The following is a 23415-nucleotide window of genomic DNA, read 5'->3' on the forward strand; positions in this document are numbered from 1 at the left end:
GGGTTTCACACCAATGCACTTTGCAGTGTATTTATACAGCTCACATTGTGTCAACAGAGAAGTTTGGCGCACAACAGAAACAGTTGATCTCCAAATTATCAAAAAAATGTGATGTGTAATCATGTAACATCAATGCTATCAAATCTAAGTGCATTAAAAAAGAAGAATCTCTTGACTGGCAAACTTACCCCCTATGCAAGCAATTACTATTTCCCCGAACAAAAATGTAAAAGCATTGCACAACATGACTGAGAAGTTGAGCTTTCCATTTTGTTACATCTGATCACATTTTGAGGAAAACGCAAACTTAAAACAAGGGCAATTGATATCTATGACTAAAACAAGCTGTAACGTTAGCTAAAATTGTTCGGACACTATAGCTGAGCTATCTGATTCCTTAGTTCTTTTTCTCTTAGTTTCTTTTCATTTGAACTGACATTACACAATCACAGTTTAATCAAGAAGCATGGATTGAGATAAATCCAATCTAGAACCTTATGCAAAGTAGAAGATAAAACAATTATACACTGTATTCTGTCATATATACATAGTACATGTGCTGACAATTTTTATAACTAAGGAATCAAATAAATGTGGTATTAAGGACATTACAACACGAAGTGAAGAGTAGAAGTATATTCGATATATTATCAAACATGAAGCTTATCAAAAAGACAACCAAACACTACAAACATGAAAACTATCTAACATGTACCGGTTGCTCACATATAACAGGCATACAGTAGTTGCACCAGTAAGACACCTATTGAATAAATCTAGAAATTGAATTCAGAGACATTGAATAAAAAAAAATGCATAGAAAAACATGATCCGTAGTTACAATATTTGCTAAAGCTGTGTTCTCCATTTTCTATCTGCCAACCATCACAAACTTGCATGCATTTGCATTCCGTCATACTAGCCATTCATGCACTGCAGTACCTCTCTGAAACAACAGGTGTCTCTTTTGTAACTGGAGAGAATGTTTTAAAGGCATCTCTAAAGGCAATGCTCATAATACATGTGAAATAATTTCATATTGAGAGTAAACACAACATATCCAGTGTGTAAATAAACATGTTCGTAGAGCTGAGAAAAGAGGGAGCTACGATAGCACACATACTATAAAGTTTTACACCTCTCAGCTTTATTCCATAAGTCTCTCCTTCATTTACTGTTTTAAAACATATTCCACTGTCACATGTCCTTGACAGATAGTCACAAACTCATTCAATTGACACAAATACAATGAATTAAGTATCATTACTGGAATCAACATTACTGCACACACCAGTTTGACTTCACCCTAGATTTACATGTACCACCTGCCTAACCTAGTAATGCTAGGGGCACATTTCCAAACCGGGGCCTGGCCAGGCTGTTTTAAGAAATGAAAAATAAAAATGTATACCCACAAATATCAAGTCACGCCCTTTTTACGTTTTGTGTATTTTGGTATCTTCCATCACAAATGTTCAAAGGAGTTCATATATTTATAATCCAATATATCAAGGTATCAATAAATCTGGAAATTTGAGGGATAGAATGCCATGTGATGGACAAAATGTTACCTTGAAGGTGAGAATCAAGGGCATTTTAAAAGGCTTTAGAATAAAGATTTGTTGTTACAGTAATAGTCCACATATATTCACAAACTTCTAATTTTGGTCCATGTATATAGACTAAGACTATTGAGTATTGTGCATTCAATTCTTTCATAGTAAATTTTTTCTTATTCTTTTCTTGCATTTAATGCAAGGCACCACGGCTTGCACCACTCATCTGACTAAAAAGTGTGCTACAAAGACTATCTTTACCCCTTAGGCTAAGATCAGCAGATGTAGCACATAATGCTATCATGTAAGAGTATACCTACACATGTGTTCTTATAACCAAACAGTGCAATTAGACTGCTGCAAAACCACAGCAACAATTTTGCATATTCTAGACTTCAAGCTCCAAGTGATTGACACATATATTATCCTCGGATCTGTACTGAAAAAATACCATTCAAACTACAAACTACATAAACCAGGAATTTCTTGACGTACACGCATCTCCTAGGGCATGGAATGCATCCAACTGATATTCACATTCTTATTCCAAAAATGTAAGTAATTAGTTTTTGCTCTCTCTAGAATATCTAGAATAATGATCATACCTATTGATCTTTGACAATACATTGGATGAAAAGGCAGCAATCATGAATATTTTTATGTGCACTGCTGTGATCAAACCATGCATGGCATGTTTATGAAATCATACACCAAGGATAAAAACTGTCAATCAAAAATAGTCTAACCTTTCAAATGTAACCTTTTAATAATAAAAAGTGTTCAGCAAACTCAGTCTGTTTAGTTATTCCCAGACGACATGAGAAGAAGCTTCGGGATCCTTTCCTTTGAGATTATTTGAATATTATTTCAGGAGATTGTTACTTTGTAGAGTGCACCAGTCCCAGTGTGGTGCATGAGGACACCAGTAGAGTAATGAAGGGTTAATATGCACTGTCCATCAGTTCTAGAAGGTCGTCATCAGCATTTGCTTCAGAAGACTCAATGTGGAAATCTCCCATGATCTTGCTAAGCTCTTCACTTTGTTGCTTCTGCAATAATGACAAGAGCAACATTGTGATAATGTTGCTACCATGATAATAATGATAATAAAAGGAATGGGAATTCATTGTGATCAACACTTACATGTTAACTGTACGTATACTTAGTAGCAAGCTACATATCACTAGAAGATGCATTTTTTCAAATACAAATGAAAAAAAAACCTTCAACATATCAGCACCTCTTCTGAAAAAAAAACTGTAGTAAAAGCCCTGACAGCAAAACAGCTAAATAGCAGTTAGACATTTGATAAATTTACTCTTACCTTAGAAGCATCAATGTTGACAACATTGTAGGACTCGTCTGGTGGTCTCATTGCAGCTGCTTGTCTGTGAGGAAGTAAAGAAGAAAAAAAAAATATGTCATTTTTGTGGCAAAATTGTGCAGGAGAGGAATGATCAACAATCACTCACTCCCTCAGGTGCATATGCAGGGCTCAAAATACCACCTGCATATGCAAGTAAGTGCAGGTAAAATTGGAGCTGTGTAGGTATTTCTGGTGTCTACCTGCACCTAACCTGCAATGGTCCATATACTGTACTGGGTTTTATACATAAATTAATGTGCTATGATGTAGGTGTATGTGGATTGTTATCAGCTGCATTGACTCACAGTTACTGCCTATAAAGTATAAAAGAATAAATAGCAATCATGGTTCCTGTTTTAGTATCAATTTTAGTTTGATCCATGCCTCCTAAACTCAGAGCGGTGCACGTGAAATTTCTCCGGTGCAGGTAATTTTCAATATTACCTGCACCAGTGCAGGTAGGCATGAAAAAGTATTTCGAGCCCTGATATGCATCGGGGAGGAGTGTAGCGCCTCCACAGATAATCAACAATGATGATGATAAATTCTAATGTTATTCTGTGAATTAGCTCATCAAAGAGCAATGACATGGTTCATATGAATGCCAAGTTCTTACTCTTCTTCTTCGTCTGTGCTGAAGAGGTTGAGTCTAAACTCGCTCTTCTGCCCCGCCTTGGATTCCTTGATGCCACCCATCAGGTGAGCCAGAAGGTTCAGCTCTGCTTTTGCTACAGGGTCAGGATTGTTGCTCTCCTGGAACAACAAGAAAATGGCTAACAATTATTCAAAATGTCAGAGAAGAACATCTAGGATTTTTCTAACATTTGGACAAATCTAATAAAAGCCTGCTATTAAAAGATAAGAAAACCAGTTCTTACACATGTACATCACATTTTGATGAGCTTTATCCGTGGAGCAACTTATATACGTTGTTTTAAAAACAGTTAAAGATATCAAACAACTAATTATTACTACCGTAACGGTATGTCAAATTCCCACAACATCCTTGCTCTCCTATACTTTCTGTTTACAATATCAGATACCAGTAAATGCAAAAGAGAGTCCATACCAAATCTGATGGCGCTGCCGTCACCTTGCTTCTAGGTAGACTGGCCTCAACTGGTCTGGATAAACTGTACCTGTGACACACACAAGTCAACAAACCCTTGTGTCATTACATATATCAAGCTTCTCATCATACACAATGTTAAGCTCTGTGTAGTCTAATGCAGTTTTGATAATAGTGCAAATTCAATGTGACACTATGATTCAAATGATGCATATTTCAATGGTAGATAGATCTGGTAACCTTATTTTAAAAGTCACATATTTTGACAGACTTAAAAAAAGGAACGTTATGAGAGAGCACATTGAATAAGTTATAATAGATCAGGGCTGTTCCCAGCTTTAATCTTTTCCATGCAGCATGCCACTCATTGTTTGGGAGCCCAATATGCATCCAATTGTTGTCGATTTCTTTCATTCTGAGCTGAATCTGTCATTCTAAGCTGATCAAAATACTCCGTCATCAAGTTCACGTCATGAAGTTTAAATTTTTTGATAGTCAACTTGAAGTTTTATCCATAAAAAGAAGAAAATTTCCAGGACAGAGTGAGACGTCCTGGAGACATCACTATAATAATATATGTTGGTTTATCATTATTACACAATGTACGCTGTCATGTACTCACATGTTGGTTCCTAGTTTCGTGACTCTATCTCCCCTTATTTCTGTGGAGCCCTCCTTCACAGGCCCGCTGTATGTCCCTCCACTGGGGAAGTTCACACTTTTGCTCATGTTTCCGTCTGCATTGTACAATCTGTACAGAAACAGAGAAACAGAGTCAACTTCTTCACGAGCAGCATATGTCCACCAGTAAATAACATCAAGAATAAAGCCTAGTAACTAGTATCAAAACTGGCTTAGTAATACACATACCTGCACAGCAGCAGGAGTCTATGTGATAAAGATATTTAGACGTTCGAAAATCAAGACCTTCAAAAATGTCACAGTGACATGACTATGAGAATCATGTCCTTGTATGACGCAAAAACTTGCCCTTGCCCTCACTTTACATTACCAAAACACTACGTCTTTCAAGCCCACTTTAGTAGGCAAAAGAGGACTTTATCTCTTAATGACCTTCATTGACGTCAAAAAGGGACCTTTAAATGAAAAAAATCTGTTCCAGTTTTTGCTTGGTGTGCCAAGACTTGTACAAGGCAAGAGCCGAAGCTTGGCTGACAGTATGATACACCTAGACCATCATATTGTGTCAAGATACTTTGTCTAGTTTATATACATTTAATGTTATACTGACAAAAAAGTTTGCAATAATTTATGTTATGAAATCAAATTACTTTAAATTTATGATACGCAAAATGTTATCGAACTCAAGGAGGAAAGTGGCAAAACATGAACTTCCAGCTGTTTTCCCAAAGATATACCGGTAATCATAGTTCCCTACTAGGACAAAACATTTTGTTTCTACCTAATATTTAAGGTTGTGTTTTCGGATAGGGAAAACAGACTCTGGTGTTTTCAATGAATCCACCGGAAGTGGATAACCTCAGGTCTTTCTCACAAGTACAAGGATACCACAGATACGTGCAGGAATGCACACGTCTAGTAAGTTTCTCTAAGTAGAAGCATTATTCCAAGAAAGCTCTCAGAGATGTCAATGTACACAAAGCATGATAAACAATGAACTTTGACCCTGTATGTTGTCATGGCAACAAAATGTACAAAACTCTAATCATATCAAAATATCAGAATGTTATGTTACAATGTGCATTGAATATAATATTGATATAGTAAGAATATCTAATGAACGAGTCAAACATTTTCATTACATGGCTATAAAGTCAAGGTTGCACATGTATTCTTTGTGGTGGTTCTAAAGCTTTGTTTTCAATTGACCACTCAATAATACAAACGTAGGAAAATCCACGCCCAAGCTCAAGAGGCCAATTTGACCCTTGTCTGATGGATAGAAAAATATGCATGTTGACTTAAAAGGAAAGACCAGAAGCTTTGAAACATACGTACCTTATTGTGCCAGGAATTTCAGCGCCGAAAGGAAGTGGTCCGCTGCAGGGCAGGACAAAGCGCCCGTTGGTATTCTGTACCTTGTCCTTCAGGAAAATGGACACCTGTTGCACAAAACATCGCTAAGAGTCAATCCACTGCTGTGTAGTACCTCACTTCACTCGACAGAACACTTGATGTGGATGCAATTTGCATGCCTACCTTTAAATCTGATACTGAGAGAGATTCAGTTTCAGAATTCAACTGGATGTACCTCTCTCTGCTATGATTGTTTTGTCTTACAATTCATCAGTGATGCACAATTCTTTCATCCTAAAAGGTACACAACCACAGGCAGTCCTAACATGAACAAAACGGAAAGTGTACAGAATTATGAGGCTGCTCATTAAAGTCAGGGGCACAAGTCACAAAGCTAATACTGTAATCAAAATAACTGTAATCTTCTCATTACCCCCAGAATAGCAACTGATTAATGAGCGTAAGTATATCATCTCCATGGTGATGAGATTGTCAGCCAATTTAGTTTCAAATGTTTTTTAAACACACACACGCACACACGCACGCACACACACGCACACACATGCACACAGACACACTGACATGCACACACACACACAAAACCACAATTTTTAGGGTTAATTGGGATTCTACATAATTACTAGGAAAACATAGTATTACATTTTGTGCACAGGTAAATAACTGTCTCGTAAATCAGATAAATCCATCCTTATAACAAACCATTTAGTAAAATTGCTAAAAAAAAATATCATGATCACTTTAAGTTTCACCCTTAACACTGCATAGACGAGATTTGAAACATAAAAATGTAGTGGTACTTGGTACTTTGAATTACCATGACTCGAGGATCCTCTTAAAAGTCTTAGAATCTAAAGTGATACCCTCTCCTTCTGATCATCAACTCTTCATGGTCATGCTATACTAGTATTGTAAATCCTGTGTGTCTGAGTTAGATGACAAGCTTTAAGCTGCAGTGACAACTAACATATGCATGCAGCATTCATCTTGCGATTCAGTGGCTAACAATATCAGATAAAGGCTCCATGCATGGCTTTCTTTTGATATCTAAACCACTGGAGCCATGGTTCAAGTTGTATCTCGGAGTCCATTCAAAATACCTGGATTTTGTTTAGTACACCAAAAAATGCTTCAAACCAACACTTACCTTTGAAAATGATATGGTTTTGCCCACTTCAAAACGTGTCAAGGGTTGTGCTTTGGTCATAATAAGGATATTCAAATTGGGAACAAAAGGTAGCAATCGTTTTTTCAACTACCGGTAGACTAAAACTTTCTTGAAAGCGATAGTACAAATTGGCACAAAGGTTTCGTTCTTGCACCACCTTTGAAAGTATTTACTGGTAACCATTTCTGACGACAATGAATGCACATGTTGTCTTAAACTTCAGTACATTATTTGATCTGTAGAAAACTCTTTAGATGTGACTGAACTGGCCGCTTTCATGAAAACTTACATCAAGTATATATTGTCAACTGTTGGTTCAGAAAAGAAGTTCTGAAATATCATACAAGCATTTAAGTAGCTGAATCATTGTTTCTCTTCATTTACATTCTATTATAATTCTGCCAATGTTATAGGCTGCAGAAAATTGATCAGGATTACGGAGTTGGACCAAATTTGTGCTTGAATCTTTGAATAAAAACTCATAACCACTCAACTTACCTGGTGGACTCCATCTGTTCACTTAACTATTTTTCATCAATAATAATAATAATAGACACACTTTTATTCAGACCCCCTTGTTTTATTATCTTTTCACCATAAAAACTAATAAGCTGAATGGCACTCCATTGCAAGTTAAGTATGTGTATTTCGAACCCTGACTTAGTATGGAAACTTTTCATAATAAAAGTATGCTAGTATCTGTCAATAGACAAATTCCATGCCGTAAAAAGATTTCTGGTTCATTATAAAATGTAGTATGTGGATGTAGTAGCTGGACCTGACTGATTTTCGCATCGTTTAGAGGCGACACCAGGTCAGGAGCAGTCCAGGTGCTCTCATTAACCACCTGTAAATCCTCAATGACATCTGTCCATAGAACCTTTAAAAACATGAACCCACCCGCCCTCTTACCCTGTGTTCAGAAACTGTTTAGTGCTCCTTCAGGCGACACTCCGGACTTTTTTGCTCATACCCTAACCTTCCTCTGGATATTGTACTATGACAAACTTCAAACTAGAAATTTGAACTGTACTAACCCTGATATGCATGTCCTGGAAAAATCCCAACAGGGTCTGACGAATCAGGTGGAATTCCCCTTGAGACAGCTCACTGTAATTCTGCAACAAGGAAACATGGAACGCTTGTTGGTTCATGTAAGGGCAAGCAGTCAATAATATCTTTCATTAGCTAGCTCACTGTAGTTCTGCAAGGAAACTCGGTAAGCTTGTTGGCTTAAGCAAGGGCAAGCAGTCAATAATCCCTTTCATTAGCAAGAAAATGAATGGTTTTCAGGTGCAGGTGCAGTCAACCATGCCTACCATATTCAAACAAACCATCAAAAGAACTTTGAATAAGGGAGGAACCAGGCATACTGGCATGCCATTGCTTTTTCAAATCTCCATGGTCTCAGATGCAAGGTTTGATTTTTGCTTCCATTCTAGTTGAAGACCCTGTCAGTCCTAAATAATGTTCAAGTTTCTGTAAAAAAAAAAATCAATTCCACTGGCCCATGATAGCTTGCATTGCACATTCACTCGACTAACACAAGACAGACTAGTTTGATTTTCATTTTTGTAATCCTAATTTTTTTTCTTGCTGGCTTTGGTATTTGGAGCCCTGATGTGTATGGCATGTCAAAATATCCCCTGCACTGATTTGAATTATAAAGAACAATTTGTTTGAAAATCAATACACAACCATGGCCTCACTGTGCAAATAGTTTGAAAATGAACTTTGTACCTTGAACTGATTTGATGTAATTATAAACTACTGCACTCGACAGTTTGTATTTCATCTTGGAGTTTACATATGTGCACCTGAAATAATCAAACATTACCAATTTACAGGTAAGCACTTGCAATTGACTCAAGCAGAAACTGGGTGTGATTTTTCATCACAAACAGTAAAATTAGAAATTACATCATCCAGTCATCATTGATTTGAGCTGACCAGCACATGACCAATCTGGAATGTTTACATTATTGGATATTTCATGGTGGATTATACCAAGAAGAGGAGGGCGTTTACAAGAACAGAATGTTTTCAATCACATCTGTGCAATATTTGCATCGAAAACTGGCAACAATGGCTAATACAACATAATGGATGACAATATAACTTTGCTAAACAGCTAAACTGCTCTCCAGTTTTCAGCAATGGAAAAGTTTATTTTTCATGGTTGGACTAATCTATGGTAAACATAGCCTGAAACCTGGACTTTAAAGTTTAACTTGGGTGGAGAACTGCCACAGAGAAAAATCATGGCAGCTGCAACGTCAAGTCTGGGGAAGGAGATTCAAGAGGAACTGTCCTGCAGCATCTGCCTGGAGCTGTTCACCAGGCCCAAGATGCTGCCCTGTCAGCACACCTTCTGTGAGGACTGCCTTCAAGACCATGTAGGGGTTCAAATTGCCTTCCAGTGTCCAACCTGCGAGCTACAGGTCAAAGTACCATCCCAGGGGATCACAGGCTTACCTGACAACAACCTGGTCACTATTCTGTGTGGGAGACTGCGGAAACAGGGGGCAGCACCTGCGGAAACAAGGAAGCAGCCCCAGTCTGGAAACAGGTGCAGCTTCCACCCTACTGAAGAACTGAGGCTGTACTGTAAGCAGTGCCAGGTGCCAGTCTGTAACGAGTGTTTGGATGAAACCCACAGTGACCACAGCACCATCACCATCAAGAAGGCCTCACAGGAGAAGAGGGCTCCAATCCAGGCACTCATCAACGAGGGGAGGAACATCCTAGAAACGTATCGCAGTTCCCTCCAAGGGATCAATGACACAGAGAAAACCCTACAGGAACAGAAGCAGCAGACGGAGAAGAGCATTACAACACTGTACAACCAAATGGCACTCGCACTGCTGAAGGGGAAAGACAACCTACTGGATGAGGTGGAACAAAACCACAGCCAAAACATAGCCGTGTTACAGAATGAACGGGACAGGATCTCAACCGACGTGGATGAACTGTCTGCTGCCTGTGACAGGGCGGAGCAGGCCTGGAGAGGTGGGCTGGAGTTTCTGGCCCAGGAGACGACTCTGACAGACATCTTAGGGAAGTACAGAGCAAAGGGGACGCCAGCTCCGGTACAAGCACAACTTGCCGTGACAGTGTTTCAGCCCACTGATGCAGCAGTGCCGGTTCTGGGACATGTGATGGTCCAGTCTCCCCCATCTGCACCAAGCTCCATCCCCGCAGCACCACCTACATCCAACAATGCTGCAGCCAGGGTCATAGGTCGTCGCCATAGCAGTCAAAATGGGGTTCAGGCAAAGAAAGTGTCCTTTGGCAGAAAGAGATCAGATATAGAGAATATCTCCCTTCTGACCAGCCTGGCTTCTGCAGATGATGATGTTGCATCAGAGGGCACAGGTCATCACCATGGCAACCAACACCAAAGACAGCAGCAGGTGAAGAAAGTATCATTTACAACATCAGATGATGAAGTTATCTCAGGTCAGAACCATGACCTTCACACAGAGCATCAGGATCAGAGCCTGACGTTTGGAGGAAAAGGACCAGAGGCAGAAAACCTCGACCTTCCCAGCGGAGTTGTGGTATCAGAGGAAGGTGAAGTTTTTGTGGGAGACTACAAAGACCAGAAAGTCAAAGTCTTCACACTTGAAGGAACATTTGTCCGCCAATTTCCAACAGTCGTGCAAGACGGGAAGAAGATGGAGCCCCACGATGTGGCCATGGATGAAGTGGGTAACCTGTGGGTGGCTGGGAGCACAACCTCGGCAGAGCTGGCTGTACAGTACACCAAGCGGGGGCGACTACTGAGCACGATCAGCCTACAGAAGACAGGACAGGTGAGAGGGGTCGCTGTAGACAGCAAAAGGAACCACATCCTTGTTACACAAGCCACACGGGAAGTTGACAAATCTAATGGCGTAGTGCAGGTGTTCAGCCCAGATGGAACACTTCTGAGAACTGTGGGGGGAAAGCCAGCTGCCTCGTGGCAACAAGGACTGAAGGTTCCACAGTTCATCGCGGTCGACGGGGAAGGGAACATTCTCGTGTCCGACTGCCACAGTCACCTCATCTTTGTGTACGGCGCAGAGGGACAGTTCCTGTTCAAGTTTGGAGGTGAGGGAAGCAGCAAAGGTCAGCTGAAAAGTCCACAGGGCATCTGTACGGACAGCTCGGGCAACATCATTGTTGCTGACAGGAAGAACAGTCGTGTGGAGCTGTACGACCAGACAGGCACGTTTGTCAGGCACATCGCTACGGGCTTGAGGTGGCCTTGGGCTGTTGCCATGGCAACACAGGGACAAATTGTTGTGACCAATGCAGACAAAAGTACTGTCACCATATTTCAATCAGCTGAACTGAATTGAACTGAAACTATCAAATGATGCAAAGCAGAATCTGTTTTAGTTTAGTACCTTTGATACTGTTTCAAAGAGTGTTGCTACAGTAACTAAATTCAGTATAAATCAGTTTACAACATATTGCATTACAGCCGGCTACATGCCCTATTTAAGTACTGATGGAAATTGTATCATGTTGAAGATCAAGGCATTTCTCCGCATTAATAAGCCTCAAGGCTTGGGGCTCCATGACAACATCAACATATTGACAGAAATCACATTGTCTGCTTCCAGGAATTGAATAGTGTAATATTGAGAAATTCTCAGTTGGGTTTAAGCTAATATCTTGAGGCGATGTCTTGGATCCAAACAAAAATTGATACCAGAAAAAGGAGGATATTATTCTCCCAGGCTATTAACAAGAAAATCAATGTTTTGATATTAGGCATTTGAATGGTGAAAGCACAACATATTACTTTCAAATTGATGGGTGCCTATCTTGATAATATCATTATGGACCAAAAATGGTATGGGAAAAGAAAGGTGTGTTGGAAGGGAAAATAACACCTGCAGGAGTAAAATTGTTTGATAAAAATAGCAGAAAGAAAACATTGCACAAACAGTTGAAGTCAAATAAAATTGATTTGAAATTCACATATTATGTATATAAACTCTCTGTCCAAACTAATACAAGTTAAACTTCTATTAGTTTGGACAGAGAGGGTTGTCATTACTGGCTACCTATACATTGCAAAGGTCTCTCCATCAGTTCTAGAGAACACTGAAAGAAAAATGCCTGCTTTATTTCTTCAGACTTAAGAAACGTCTTGATTGGTACTCACAGTGATAAGTAGTCTGAAGACATTGTCCACTTGTGCCTTGATGGCCGGCGCCTCCTCAACAAAGGTTCTCAGGGCATCCATGTGGTTCAAGGTCACCAGCATGATGTCCGAAGGTCGCAGGCACAGCGACACTTGGTACTTGAAGGCCATGGTCATCAAGTCGTACAACTGAAAAAAATTTCTATCCGATTATCATATGTTGAAGGAATTTACTTTTGGTCATGCCTTGGGGGATTGAGGTTAGTCTAGTGTGTGATTTAGGGAAATGTATGATGATGAGAAGGTTTTGTAAAGCCATATCTAACAATGTGTAGTGTGTAGTGGGTAAGTATACTTAGTCCAATCATCAACCAGAAACATCCAGGGCCTAGCTTGTTTTTCTGGTTCAGAAAGGGTTACCCGTGTCTCAAAAAACCACCTGTTAGGATAAACTGATGCAAATGTCTCAGACTGGGCTCGAAATTCTTTCATACATGGCATACATGCACTGATATGGGTAACATGCTTATTCACCTGCACCACTCTTCTGGAAAAGCAGGTTTTTGGCACAAATATGGAAACTGTTAATCAAGAAACAATTTGATTCTTAATCACTTCACATGCCATATTAATCAGACTAGCAAACAAATATAAACATTCAGTGGATACAAAAATGTAGCTGCAGTACATTTTATATATCCGCCAAATTACTGAAACAGACATCAGAAACACTTATAAGAAGAAAGAAATATCTGCACAGCTCCAATTTTACCTGCATTGCCCTGCATATACATGTGGCATTTCGAGCCCTGACAGAAGACAAAAACATCTAAAAATAGGGAAGACTTTTAATGTCACCTTATCCATGCTGGCCGAGTTAAGCCTCATAATGGACGCATGAGCAAGTCTGTCAAACACCGTCCGCATCGCCTTCTTGGAATATGCCTCCTGCGGTTTGAAGAGTTCGTCCATGAAGCGCCGGTTGAACATGGTCCCGACAATGTCGTGAAGAACTACGGGAGAGACAGCAACAGTAGCATAAGAAAAATTACAGACGAAGGACTTATGATTTGAATGTACATTTGTATCATTTCTATGAAGACTGCAACATTTCTTTGTTGTAAGTAGTTAAAAAAGGATTTATCAAAACGAAATTTCAAAATCCCTGAATCCCATCATCTCCAGCAGATAATTCCTTCATGGCAGGACCTGAGTAGATAGGGGAGAAGATTTTAAAACTCATTCAAATCTTAAGCCAGCTAGGAAAATCCAAAATGTGCCCTGAATCAGCTATATCTACCTCTCACATTGGGATTCTATGGACAAACATGCTGCACTGCATGTTATCACAGTGATATTCACCATGTTATTGCATTCATTGCTGTCAGTCTAACAGGCCGGATGTTTTCAGTGTTCCAAGAAAAGGGGTCAGGAGCTTTTCAATTAATGGCTGCTGTGTGCTCTTTGCTTCTCAGCAGGATTTCTCGCTCAGCTCTAATCATTTAAATTGCAAGGAAGGAAGAAAGAGTCAGGAACCAAAGCAAGGTCACAGCAATCAGTGGTAGTCAGTCTAGCTGTCAGCAACACAAGACTGGGGCAAAGGGTATTAGACAGTCAAAGCTTCCAGTTGCTTCTAAGTAGAATATGCAATTGTACATTCATTTGACAAATATTAGGACTATTAAATGAACACAATGTGACATCATTCATAATACTCAATGTGTAATTGCAACATCACTCAAACAACATCACAATGATTTTAATACACTATAATTATAGCTTCTGTCATTACCTTTGCCAGAATGGCTAAGGTTATGTTTTAGGCTTGTGAGTCTGTGTGTCTGTCTGTCTGTCTGTCTGTCTGTGTGTTAAGGTGAAAGGTCACCATTAGAGACATGCGCAGACCCGGCAAAATGATGCCATAGAACCTGGTTTGTTAACAGTAAGTTTAGAGGCCTCTTTATTGGGAAATGTTGGCATTTTGGAGCTGGAAATTACAGGTAAGAGTTCTGGTTATTTCATTTTGCAAAAAAAGTATGTTTTTAGCAATGTTTTTGGCTTCCTGGGCAGTATAGAATATGTGTTGTTTACATTGTTTAGATGCTGTCCTCAAAAGGTCAAAAGGTCACCCGGGTGCGTTTGGCTGCTTTGCACTGTACGAAAATGCTTCAAATTTCGTAGACGGACAGTTTAGAAGCCATACTTTTCTGCCAATATGAGTTTTCCAACGACTAAACTTCAGGTAGGTGACTTTTGACAGCCTTTTTCTGACATGTTATGAATGCTGTAGGTGCCTGCCGGCTATTGGTGATCTGTACCCTCCAAGCATTTTCATATGGGTTTGAAGTTCAAGGTAGACAAGTGTCGGTCACTTCGAGTGATGCGAGGCAGGGTCGTTACAAGTTTCAAAGACTTCCCGGAGACCGTTCTCCCAGGAACAGTCCCCTGGGAGTAGTTAACTCAGGTGTCACGAGGGCTATGGTGGAGGTCTAAGGCTATGGTTTGGCTCAATATTGCTTTGCAAAAAGTGGCACTTAGAAGGAAGAAATGGTATAATCTGCTAACCCAGACAGAAAGAGGCTACTGTTCCTCAATTTGGGCACCTAAATTTGTATATAAAAGCTTCTAGGCTACACTTTCAAGCATTTACTGACAGTGCATACATGCACAGAGTGGGGGGGGGGGGGTGTAGGTGAGCCATTGTGGCTTATATTTCCCCTGAAATTGGTAATGTGACCCCGGGGCAAGCTTCAATTAACTCCCTTGACTTAGATTCATTGAGAAATTCTTCCATTTTAATACTTTTTTTGTCCTTTTTGTCAGTTTTTCAACTTTTTGTATCCTTTGGCTATATATTGCAATATGTACTCTCATCAAGTGCTTACAGGTCTAAATTAACAGCATTTTAGTACTGATTCAGGAGCCTAAATGGAGGTAGAGTAGTCCCCTTGTGTCAAGGTGAGCAGTTTTCAACTCCCTTTCCTTTGATTGTCACTTTTGGGCAAATGACAGGGGACCTGTCCATATAGACTCAGACCACTGTCACAGCATTGAGGACAGCTCTCTATCACCTGTTATCCAAACTATTCCCAAGAGACTATTCTTTGTCAGAAATCTTTGAAACTCAGGCTAATACTGAGCAACCTTTTTCCGCACCATGTGAAATAATTGAAATTTGTCTATCTTGAACTTGAAGCCTGTAACAGGTGAAAGGTCACCATTAGAGACATGCGCAGACCCGGCAAAATGATGCCATAGAACCTGGTTTGTTAACAGTAAGTTTAGAGGCCTCTTTATTGGGAAATGTTGGCATTTTGGAGCTGGAAATTACAGGTAAGAGTTCTGGTTATTTCATTTTGCAAAAAAAGTATGTTTTTAGCAATGTTTTTGGCTTCCTGGGCAGTATAGAATATGTGTTGTTTACATTGTTTAGATGCTGTCCTCAAAAGGTCAAAAGGTCACCCGGGTGCGTTTGGCTGCTTTGCACTGTACGAAAATGCTTCAAATTTCGTAGACGGACAGTTTAGAAGCCATACTTTTCTGCCAATATGAGTTTTCCAACGACTAAACTTCAGGTAGGTGACTTTTGACAGCCTTTTTCTGACATGTTATGAATGCTGTAGGTGCCTGCCGGCTATTGGTGATCTGTACCCTTAACAGTATAACTCAAGAAGCCTTTGATGGATCCCAATAATATTTGGTAGGTGGGTAGGGGTCGGGAAAACGAAGGTCAAGTTCGATAATGGGCCCCCTAGCGGCTTGCTAAGGTACTGCAGCAAAACCTCAATTTTTTGTATCTCGTGTTCTGGACCTGCTGTGGTTATGATTTTTGAGTGGTAGATAGCCCTTGGTGCAGAGAGTAAGTGCTTTAAGTTTGGACCCCCTAGCGGCTTGTTTGGAACTGCAGTCGCCGATTTCCTTTCAAACTTTGGACGAGAATAACTCGAGAACGTGTTGATGGATCGTCATGGTTTTTGGTATGTAGATAGCCCAAGTAACAATGTACACAATGGAATACCAATTATGCAAATCAGCAACTAATTTGCATAATTAATGAGGAAAGCTTATAAATCCACTGCATTTCATGATAGGACTTTCAAACTTGTCACATATATAGATGAGGAAGAGAGAAATATCAATGCATATTAATTATGCAAATGACGGCCTCATTTGCATAATTAATGAGAAAATATAAACGTGTTGACGGATCGTCATGGTTTTTGGTATGTAGATAGCCAAAGGGAAGACTTACATGATGGAATTATAATTATGCAAATCGACTGCTAATTTGCATAATTAATGAGAAAAGTTTGTAAATCCACTGCATTCCTTATAGGACTTTCAAACTTGTCACATTTTTAGCTAAGAAAGAAGGAAATATCAATACACATTTATTATGCAAATGATGCTTGATACAATTTAATATTATTATTTAAATCTAATCTGCATAGGGATCTAATTTGCATAAGCAATGGCGAAATGTTATGAACCAACTCCAGGCATATAAAATAAAATGTAATGAGTAACACATTTATGTCTACAGACATCATTCTACATAACAAACCTGGTTTATTTGGCAAAGGTATGTGTTAGTTGAACTCTAGTTGGCATTTGTTCTAAATGAGACTGTGTGTATGTTTAAATTGGAGTAGTGCTTTTGGTTCAAGAGTTTACAGTCAACATCCAGATTTTGAATTGTGCGAAGGAAATGATCTTAAAACCATTTTAAATGTTCTACAGCTGCAAAGTTGCAGACACATCTCAATCATCCAAGCCTCTTGCACAAATATCCAATTTACTGTCTCATAGTTCCCAAGTACCAGGAAATATTCTACTCAAAGCTTTCAATTCAAAAACTCTCCCCTCACATTAGTGACCGCAAAGAATACATTATTCAAAGTCCTCAAATTAATCAACAAATGAATGATGCTATAACGTATAAGTGCAATGGATAAATGAATTCCATTGTTGGTCATCCATTTCCTTAGGCTTTACTGGTAAAATCTGGGCAAAGTCTGGACCAAATATTGACTGAATAGCACTCAAATTTACCAAGTACCAAAACAGCAGTCATCATCTCTAGGTAAGGCAAACACCTGATATTGTGTTGTCAATTTTATTGTCTGTGTTTTAAATAGTACACACTATAGCATACCCCTGCACTACTCAACATTAGTGTAGTGTGTATTGTGATCTTTAATAATGTGTTGGTTTTCATTACTTTTATGGTCAGAAATTATACAACAGGAAAGCTGTGCAACTTTGCGATGATTCCAAAATGCAATTGCATACTATACTTTGGGACCGGTATATATTTCTTAGCCATAAGAAAGACATCCAAAATGACAAGGCAGTAAAACTTATTTTTGCTATTTTGCAGATTACTACTAATTTGAAATCCAATAAATCTTATTTTCTCAGATTAAAGTATAGTAATCCCCACAGATCTAATTTCCTGGTGGCTATTATAATCCTTGAAACCATGTGGAAACAGGAAATGGTGAATTACAATCATAAAAGGGCCGCTTCATTCTCTGATCTCATGCAGCTTAGTGATAGAAAATGACATTGAAATGTACAACAATAAAAGCACTAATGTGTTTCCTCCACCCACATGTTATACAACTTTTTAATTTCAGGAAGGTTGGAGACAGTGGAAGGTTGGTAGGAGCATAAGGTGTGGTGGTGTGATTTTCTATATACATCCTCAATGTATTACATGTTCAGCAGTGAAGCAAGTGCACGACTACATTGTGTTGCCTGTATAGACAAATACTAGTCCAGTAACTGTTAGAAGTCTTTTGGAAATTCTCTTAATAATATTTATCAATGTGAAATGGTTGAATATTATGTCCCCAGACTAAGAACTAGTACCAGTGCCCTTACAGAGTCTTACAGTGTTACACATTCAAGTAATTCCATGGGAAATGCATACAAGTAGAAGAGTTATGCTATCAACACATCAAGATTCCAGTCACAGTCTCTCAAACATATGTATTAAAAAATATTATGCACATATAAAACATAACTGTGATGACACAGAACAAATCTCTCAAATTGCAATGAAAATTCCAAGAGGATGCAAATGTCACCATAGCAATTAACAATAATAGGACCTCACATTCTTATAATACACATGGGACATCATTAATCTGCTATGCAGCTTATTCACCGACGGCTCAATAGCAACAAATTGCAATTTAGATTTGGATTTATCAACAGAGTTGAGAACGTTTGGGCTCAAGAATGAATCTATTCCCATACCTACTTGCAACTATCTCCTTGTAGTTTGTTGCTGAGGTCTTAATGAGAATACAATTTATGATAAGACAATAACGCTAAATGATTTGGCAAGTCATATTCATAAGCACAAGAAAGACAAAGATTACCTCGGGACAGGTGATATGGAATATACCGTGTTGTATTCTATATATATGGTTAACTTTAAACCTCTGGAAATTAATATGCTGCTTAACTATAATGTTTGGCATCAGCAAACTACTAGTAGTAGATTTATTAGGAAAATTGTGCTTCTTTATGCTTCTTTGTTGCATCTAAAAATATTCATAACCTGGCATCAACAGCACATTATTATATTTCATTACAGAATATCACCTTTGCCACCAATTTGTATGTGACTGTAAACCAGTCAGTTCTCATGGAGACTCATAAATCATTAATGAGTATAAAAGGAGTTTCTCCTTCCAATTTGTCCTTGACTTTTGAGTATAAGGTCAGTACAATTGTAAGGTATCTGTTGCACAATTTTTCAGGTGAGTAGAACAGGTAGCACAGGTCCACTTGTCTAGGGAACCTGTACTCACCCATTGTTGTCCTACTCCCTGCCCATTACATGTGTTTGGGTTGCTACCATGGCAACCAGAAATGACAACAGGCATTAACAGGCCTGCCTCACCTGTAGCCATTCATCCATTGTTAAGCAGCTCAGCAATCTTTGCAAACAGACCAAGTTGTTGCTATCGGTTGTTATCAAAAGACCATGAGATGCTTGACCAGTCTTTGAAATGAATGAGTGGAAGCCTGAAACTGTGTTACTATTTTAGGAGTAACAATTTTGAACTTTAAAACTGTGTTGGAAATACATTAACTATAATATCAAACTTGAGGCTTAAAGTTCACACAAATACATGTATGATTGCTTGTGTTGATGTAGTACAATAGATGCAATCATCAAAAACATCAGCAAAATACATGTAGTATAGAGAATAGCATACATGTACATGTATGTTAGATGGGTCAGAGTTGAAAATTACATGTACATCATGTCATGGGCAGATCATCGGGTCTTCTATTTGAATATGGCAGTACATTTTGAGACAAACCTGTCAGGCTGTCACCAACCAAGAGCTATTGTAGCCTTCTCCCTGCTCAAGTAGCTTCTTGGTACATAATTTGCTATTTGGTAAAGAGGTAAGACAGCAAATTAAAGTCAAGATTACCAGTATGGCTAAGTCAGGTTCCTGGTGTTTTTCTCTAGCTGTCTAAACTCATCAGTCTGCTCACGTGGTAAATCTAGCCTGTTCCTGATCACATCATCTTGAATGCAGAAAGGTCTCAAGTCAAACATAACACCCTTGCTCAAGCTAAATCAGCTTTGTGACATGTGTCTAACCTCAAATATAATAGACCTTAATGTAGTCTGGTCATGCCATAGCATTATGTCTAGAATGTTAAGTTGTAACAAAGCATACAATTTCCATTGGTAAGGAATGTCGACATATCACTCCCTTTGATTTCAGTTAGCTAAAAGAAGACAGCATTTAGCAAAGAAAATATCTTGACTTGACTGTACATATATATATTTTTTTGTTACTTACAATTAATATCTAAAATACACAATTTTACCTGCCATTTGAACTTGATGAAACTTATAAGTTATATTATCAACATATTTCATATAGCTTTGTAACTCAACACTCTACATTACATTACTGGTATTCAATGAGATGAATTTGAGCCTCTAATTTGATGTGGCATCAACTTATCAAATTGCGTCCTTAATTTGTGACATTCAAACCAGAACCTCTGGAAGCTCATACGTTATTTATGGCTCATGATATATAACAAGCCTGAATTCTTTCTCAGCCTGCAAAATTGCAAGCTGTTTACTAGCACCACTTTACCAGTTGTAAGTAGATACTGTAATTCTTGAAATTTTTGCTGTAATTTCTATGTTTGAAGTACAGTACAAGCCGTTTAATTGCACACCCAATTTGCAATAATGTGACATTTTTTGTGTGCAATAATGCAAAGTTATCTAGTTAGACCGAATATTGTATGGAGTGTATATCACTATATGTTACACTAACTTACAGTGTACTATGCACTGTGACACACCAATGACTGGGTAAGCCCAAAGCAGTGAACTGTTAATCCTGGGATACTAGTAGGTTTCACTGCCAACAATATGGTAGTAAGTACACTGTACTGTACTTAGTATTCAAAGGGTAGATACGGTTAGATCGGTGACAGTGACAGTTGATGATCACGAAAGCACTGCACCGCCAAAAGCAACTGCTACGTATGTCTGAAGGACCCGAGTCGTTCAGTGGTTTCCAAATGGTTTCCAAGAACTTAAAACCACTGCAAATATCTTCTCCTTATTGCAAATATTTTTTTCTGCAACCTTCTATGCAATAACAATAATTCAATGAATTATGGACTGATAGAGACAAGTTTCATTCAGTACGTCACAGCAACTTGTCTGCCTATCAAAATTATAATGCCAATGTTTAGCGGGCGTCTCTTTATGGTGCCGACACCCCTGGGAACCACCCACAACCTCCCACAATATCAGTTTCTTTTGCTCCAAATAACAATTTCATACATGTTGTCGCCATTGCGCCTTTACACGGCCAGTTACTGGCAAATTCATACCTCATTGGTCGATTTTAGCAAGCATTTTCAGTCAATTTTTGACAAATTGTCGTGCTAATATCCTGCATTGCTGACTTTTCGTCGTGTGGATAAGCGAAGTCACTGACAACACAACAGAGTGAATGAGAGCCAGTTTGGGATTTGGAGATTCCATGCAACTGACCGAAGGGTGCGGTTATCTGACGTGCAATTAATTGGCTTCTACTGCATTCATGATGACTGCTTCACCACCAACTTCACCAATGATGCCACCATTACTGAACACTCAATTTTCACCTTTTCACAAAACTCACAAAAAATTTACAGTATTTTGAAGACTGGCATACAAATGTAAGAAGAGTTCTACAAAATAATGGATCCAGGTGCACTATTTCAGTTCACCACTTTGCCTTTTTGAAAAGGTACATTATTCTGTCTTTACCAGACGTCTCTCTTAAGAGCTTACAGTTGCACTAAGCAAACACTTACTGTGGCAGAAATGTGTGCGAGGTGAATAAGAATCACCTCTGCCATTCGCAAATGGCTACAGTGACTTACCAGTTCAAACAGTTCTGGTGTTTTGAATGTTGCATTTGCACTGATGAAGACGAATACTTCAAACAGCAATCTAATGGTCATTAAACTAAAAAGCCAGGTATTCACCTGACATTTGGCACTATATCGGGTATAGTGGCAATGCTTTTAATTTCAAAACTCAAACCTAAAGGCAAACCATAATCTATTTCTGTTATTTGTGTCATTTTGCAACCATATCTATTTAACATATATACATCATTTCATATCAAAAGTTGCTTTAGAATACTGGTGTATTCCTGAAGAAGCACCAGTCATGCACTCATGGGAGTAAGGACCTGATTTCTTGTACCCTAAAACTGGATTTTTGGTCTTTCGACACATGACCTTATTATAATTCAGATCACAAGCACCATATAGATAATCTTGCATCAGGTAAAATATATATGCATGTACACACTGTGCATGTCATTCAGCAACAGTTCTGCTTTCTCCTGCGTTTATCCCTACGTGGGGAACCCTTCTAACCCGTGGGCTATTTTCAACTCGCCAGCCAGATAAGCAAATATTTAAGAGCGCTTTGATCTATGAATGCAAGTGCCCTTTAGGGTGCTTGACTGAAAGTACAGTTATTGTTAGAAATTGTTCCAAATTTAGATCCAAGGTAAATACAAAAGAAGGCCACAGTAAGAGCCTTTAGTGGTTGGAATGTCATGATGAACTGAGAAACTAAGATAAAATAAAATGTAATCAAAGCCAGTCTTGTTGAAGTAGACACGGTCACCACACACTGCAAACTAAAAATGGTTTCAAAATCACCTTCATTTTCCCTTTGACAAATTGCTAAAAATCAAACACTTACCTTCGCCAGAAGAACTCTACTCTATTGACTCTACACATGATAATCTACAGTGCAGCGAACTGAAGGGCAAATTTTGGTTGGTGGGGAATAACAAACATTACAAAATGTGTAGGATATGTTGCTAAAATTAGTAAAAATCATGAAGCAGCCAAAAGATATGGGACCAGTTTTCTACATCCCTTGGGTTATTTCCTATTATTTATGCTTTTTTCTGATCAATCTAGATCTTTTGTCGAAATGCTTCACACCCCAGTGAAAGGAGATCCTTTTCAATACAGATGCGGCGCGAAGTCACGACACAATAAACTTGACACAAAACAGCGTCGAAACAATCGAGTCGCAAGTGACCTAAAGGATTTAGGCAATCTTATACTCCTTTTCTTTCCTTTTCTATAATAATGTAAACACATGATTAGTAGAACAACACTCTGCCTTGCACCCGATCTGCGCGTAGACTATGTGTTTCCGCTCTGGCCGTAAGAAATCTACAGGGACAATACCGGGTAAAAAGGTAACATTAACGGTTAACGTTCGAGTGATAAAACTGAAAAGGCGTTCACCTTTCTTGGCTTTGTCCGGTGGAATGTTCTGGGCCCGCAGTCTTTGGTCCAAAATGTACATCATTTCCCCGCCCAGGTTGATGAAGAGGAGCGGGAGGGTTCGGAGTGACATGGTGTGTCCGTCTGTGTACCTGTCAGGTGAGAGTTACGGCCAGGTAAGCCGGTAGACAAGGTGCATCTGTGTGTTGATCCCTGACGCCACCTGTGCGCGAGAAAACTCCCGGTCGTCTCCCACTCCACAGGTCAGAGGTCAGCAAGATTTGGATCAAT

The 23415-nt window shown here is 39.0% G+C and overlaps 2 protein-coding genes across 2 annotated transcripts; one reads left to right on the forward strand and one right to left on the reverse strand.

Moving 5' to 3' along the window:
- Positions 1-23415, reverse strand: LOC118422537 (protein OSCP1-like). Its single transcript, XM_035830167.1, has 10 exons — positions 23146-23415; positions 13171-13325; positions 12334-12501; positions 8213-8293; positions 5972-6075; positions 4614-4742; positions 3992-4061; positions 3539-3675; positions 2881-2944; positions 1-2605 (listed from the first exon to the last, which is right to left on the reverse strand). The coding sequence occupies exons 1-10, from the start codon at positions 23255-23257 to the stop codon at positions 2498-2500; spliced, it is 1128 nt and encodes a 375-aa protein (XP_035686060.1). The 5' UTR covers positions 23258-23415; the 3' UTR covers positions 1-2497.
- Positions 9431-12145, forward strand: LOC118422531 (tripartite motif-containing protein 3-like). Its single transcript, XM_035830152.1, has one exon. The coding sequence runs from the start codon at positions 9437-9439 to the stop codon at positions 11516-11518; it is 2082 nt and encodes a 693-aa protein (XP_035686045.1). The 5' UTR covers positions 9431-9436; the 3' UTR covers positions 11519-12145.

The sequence above is a fragment of the Branchiostoma floridae genome, chromosome 9 (genome assembly GCF_000003815.2).
Source record: "Branchiostoma floridae strain S238N-H82 chromosome 9, Bfl_VNyyK, whole genome shotgun sequence".
NCBI classification, from domain to species: domain Eukaryota; kingdom Metazoa; phylum Chordata; class Leptocardii; order Amphioxiformes; family Branchiostomatidae; genus Branchiostoma; species Branchiostoma floridae.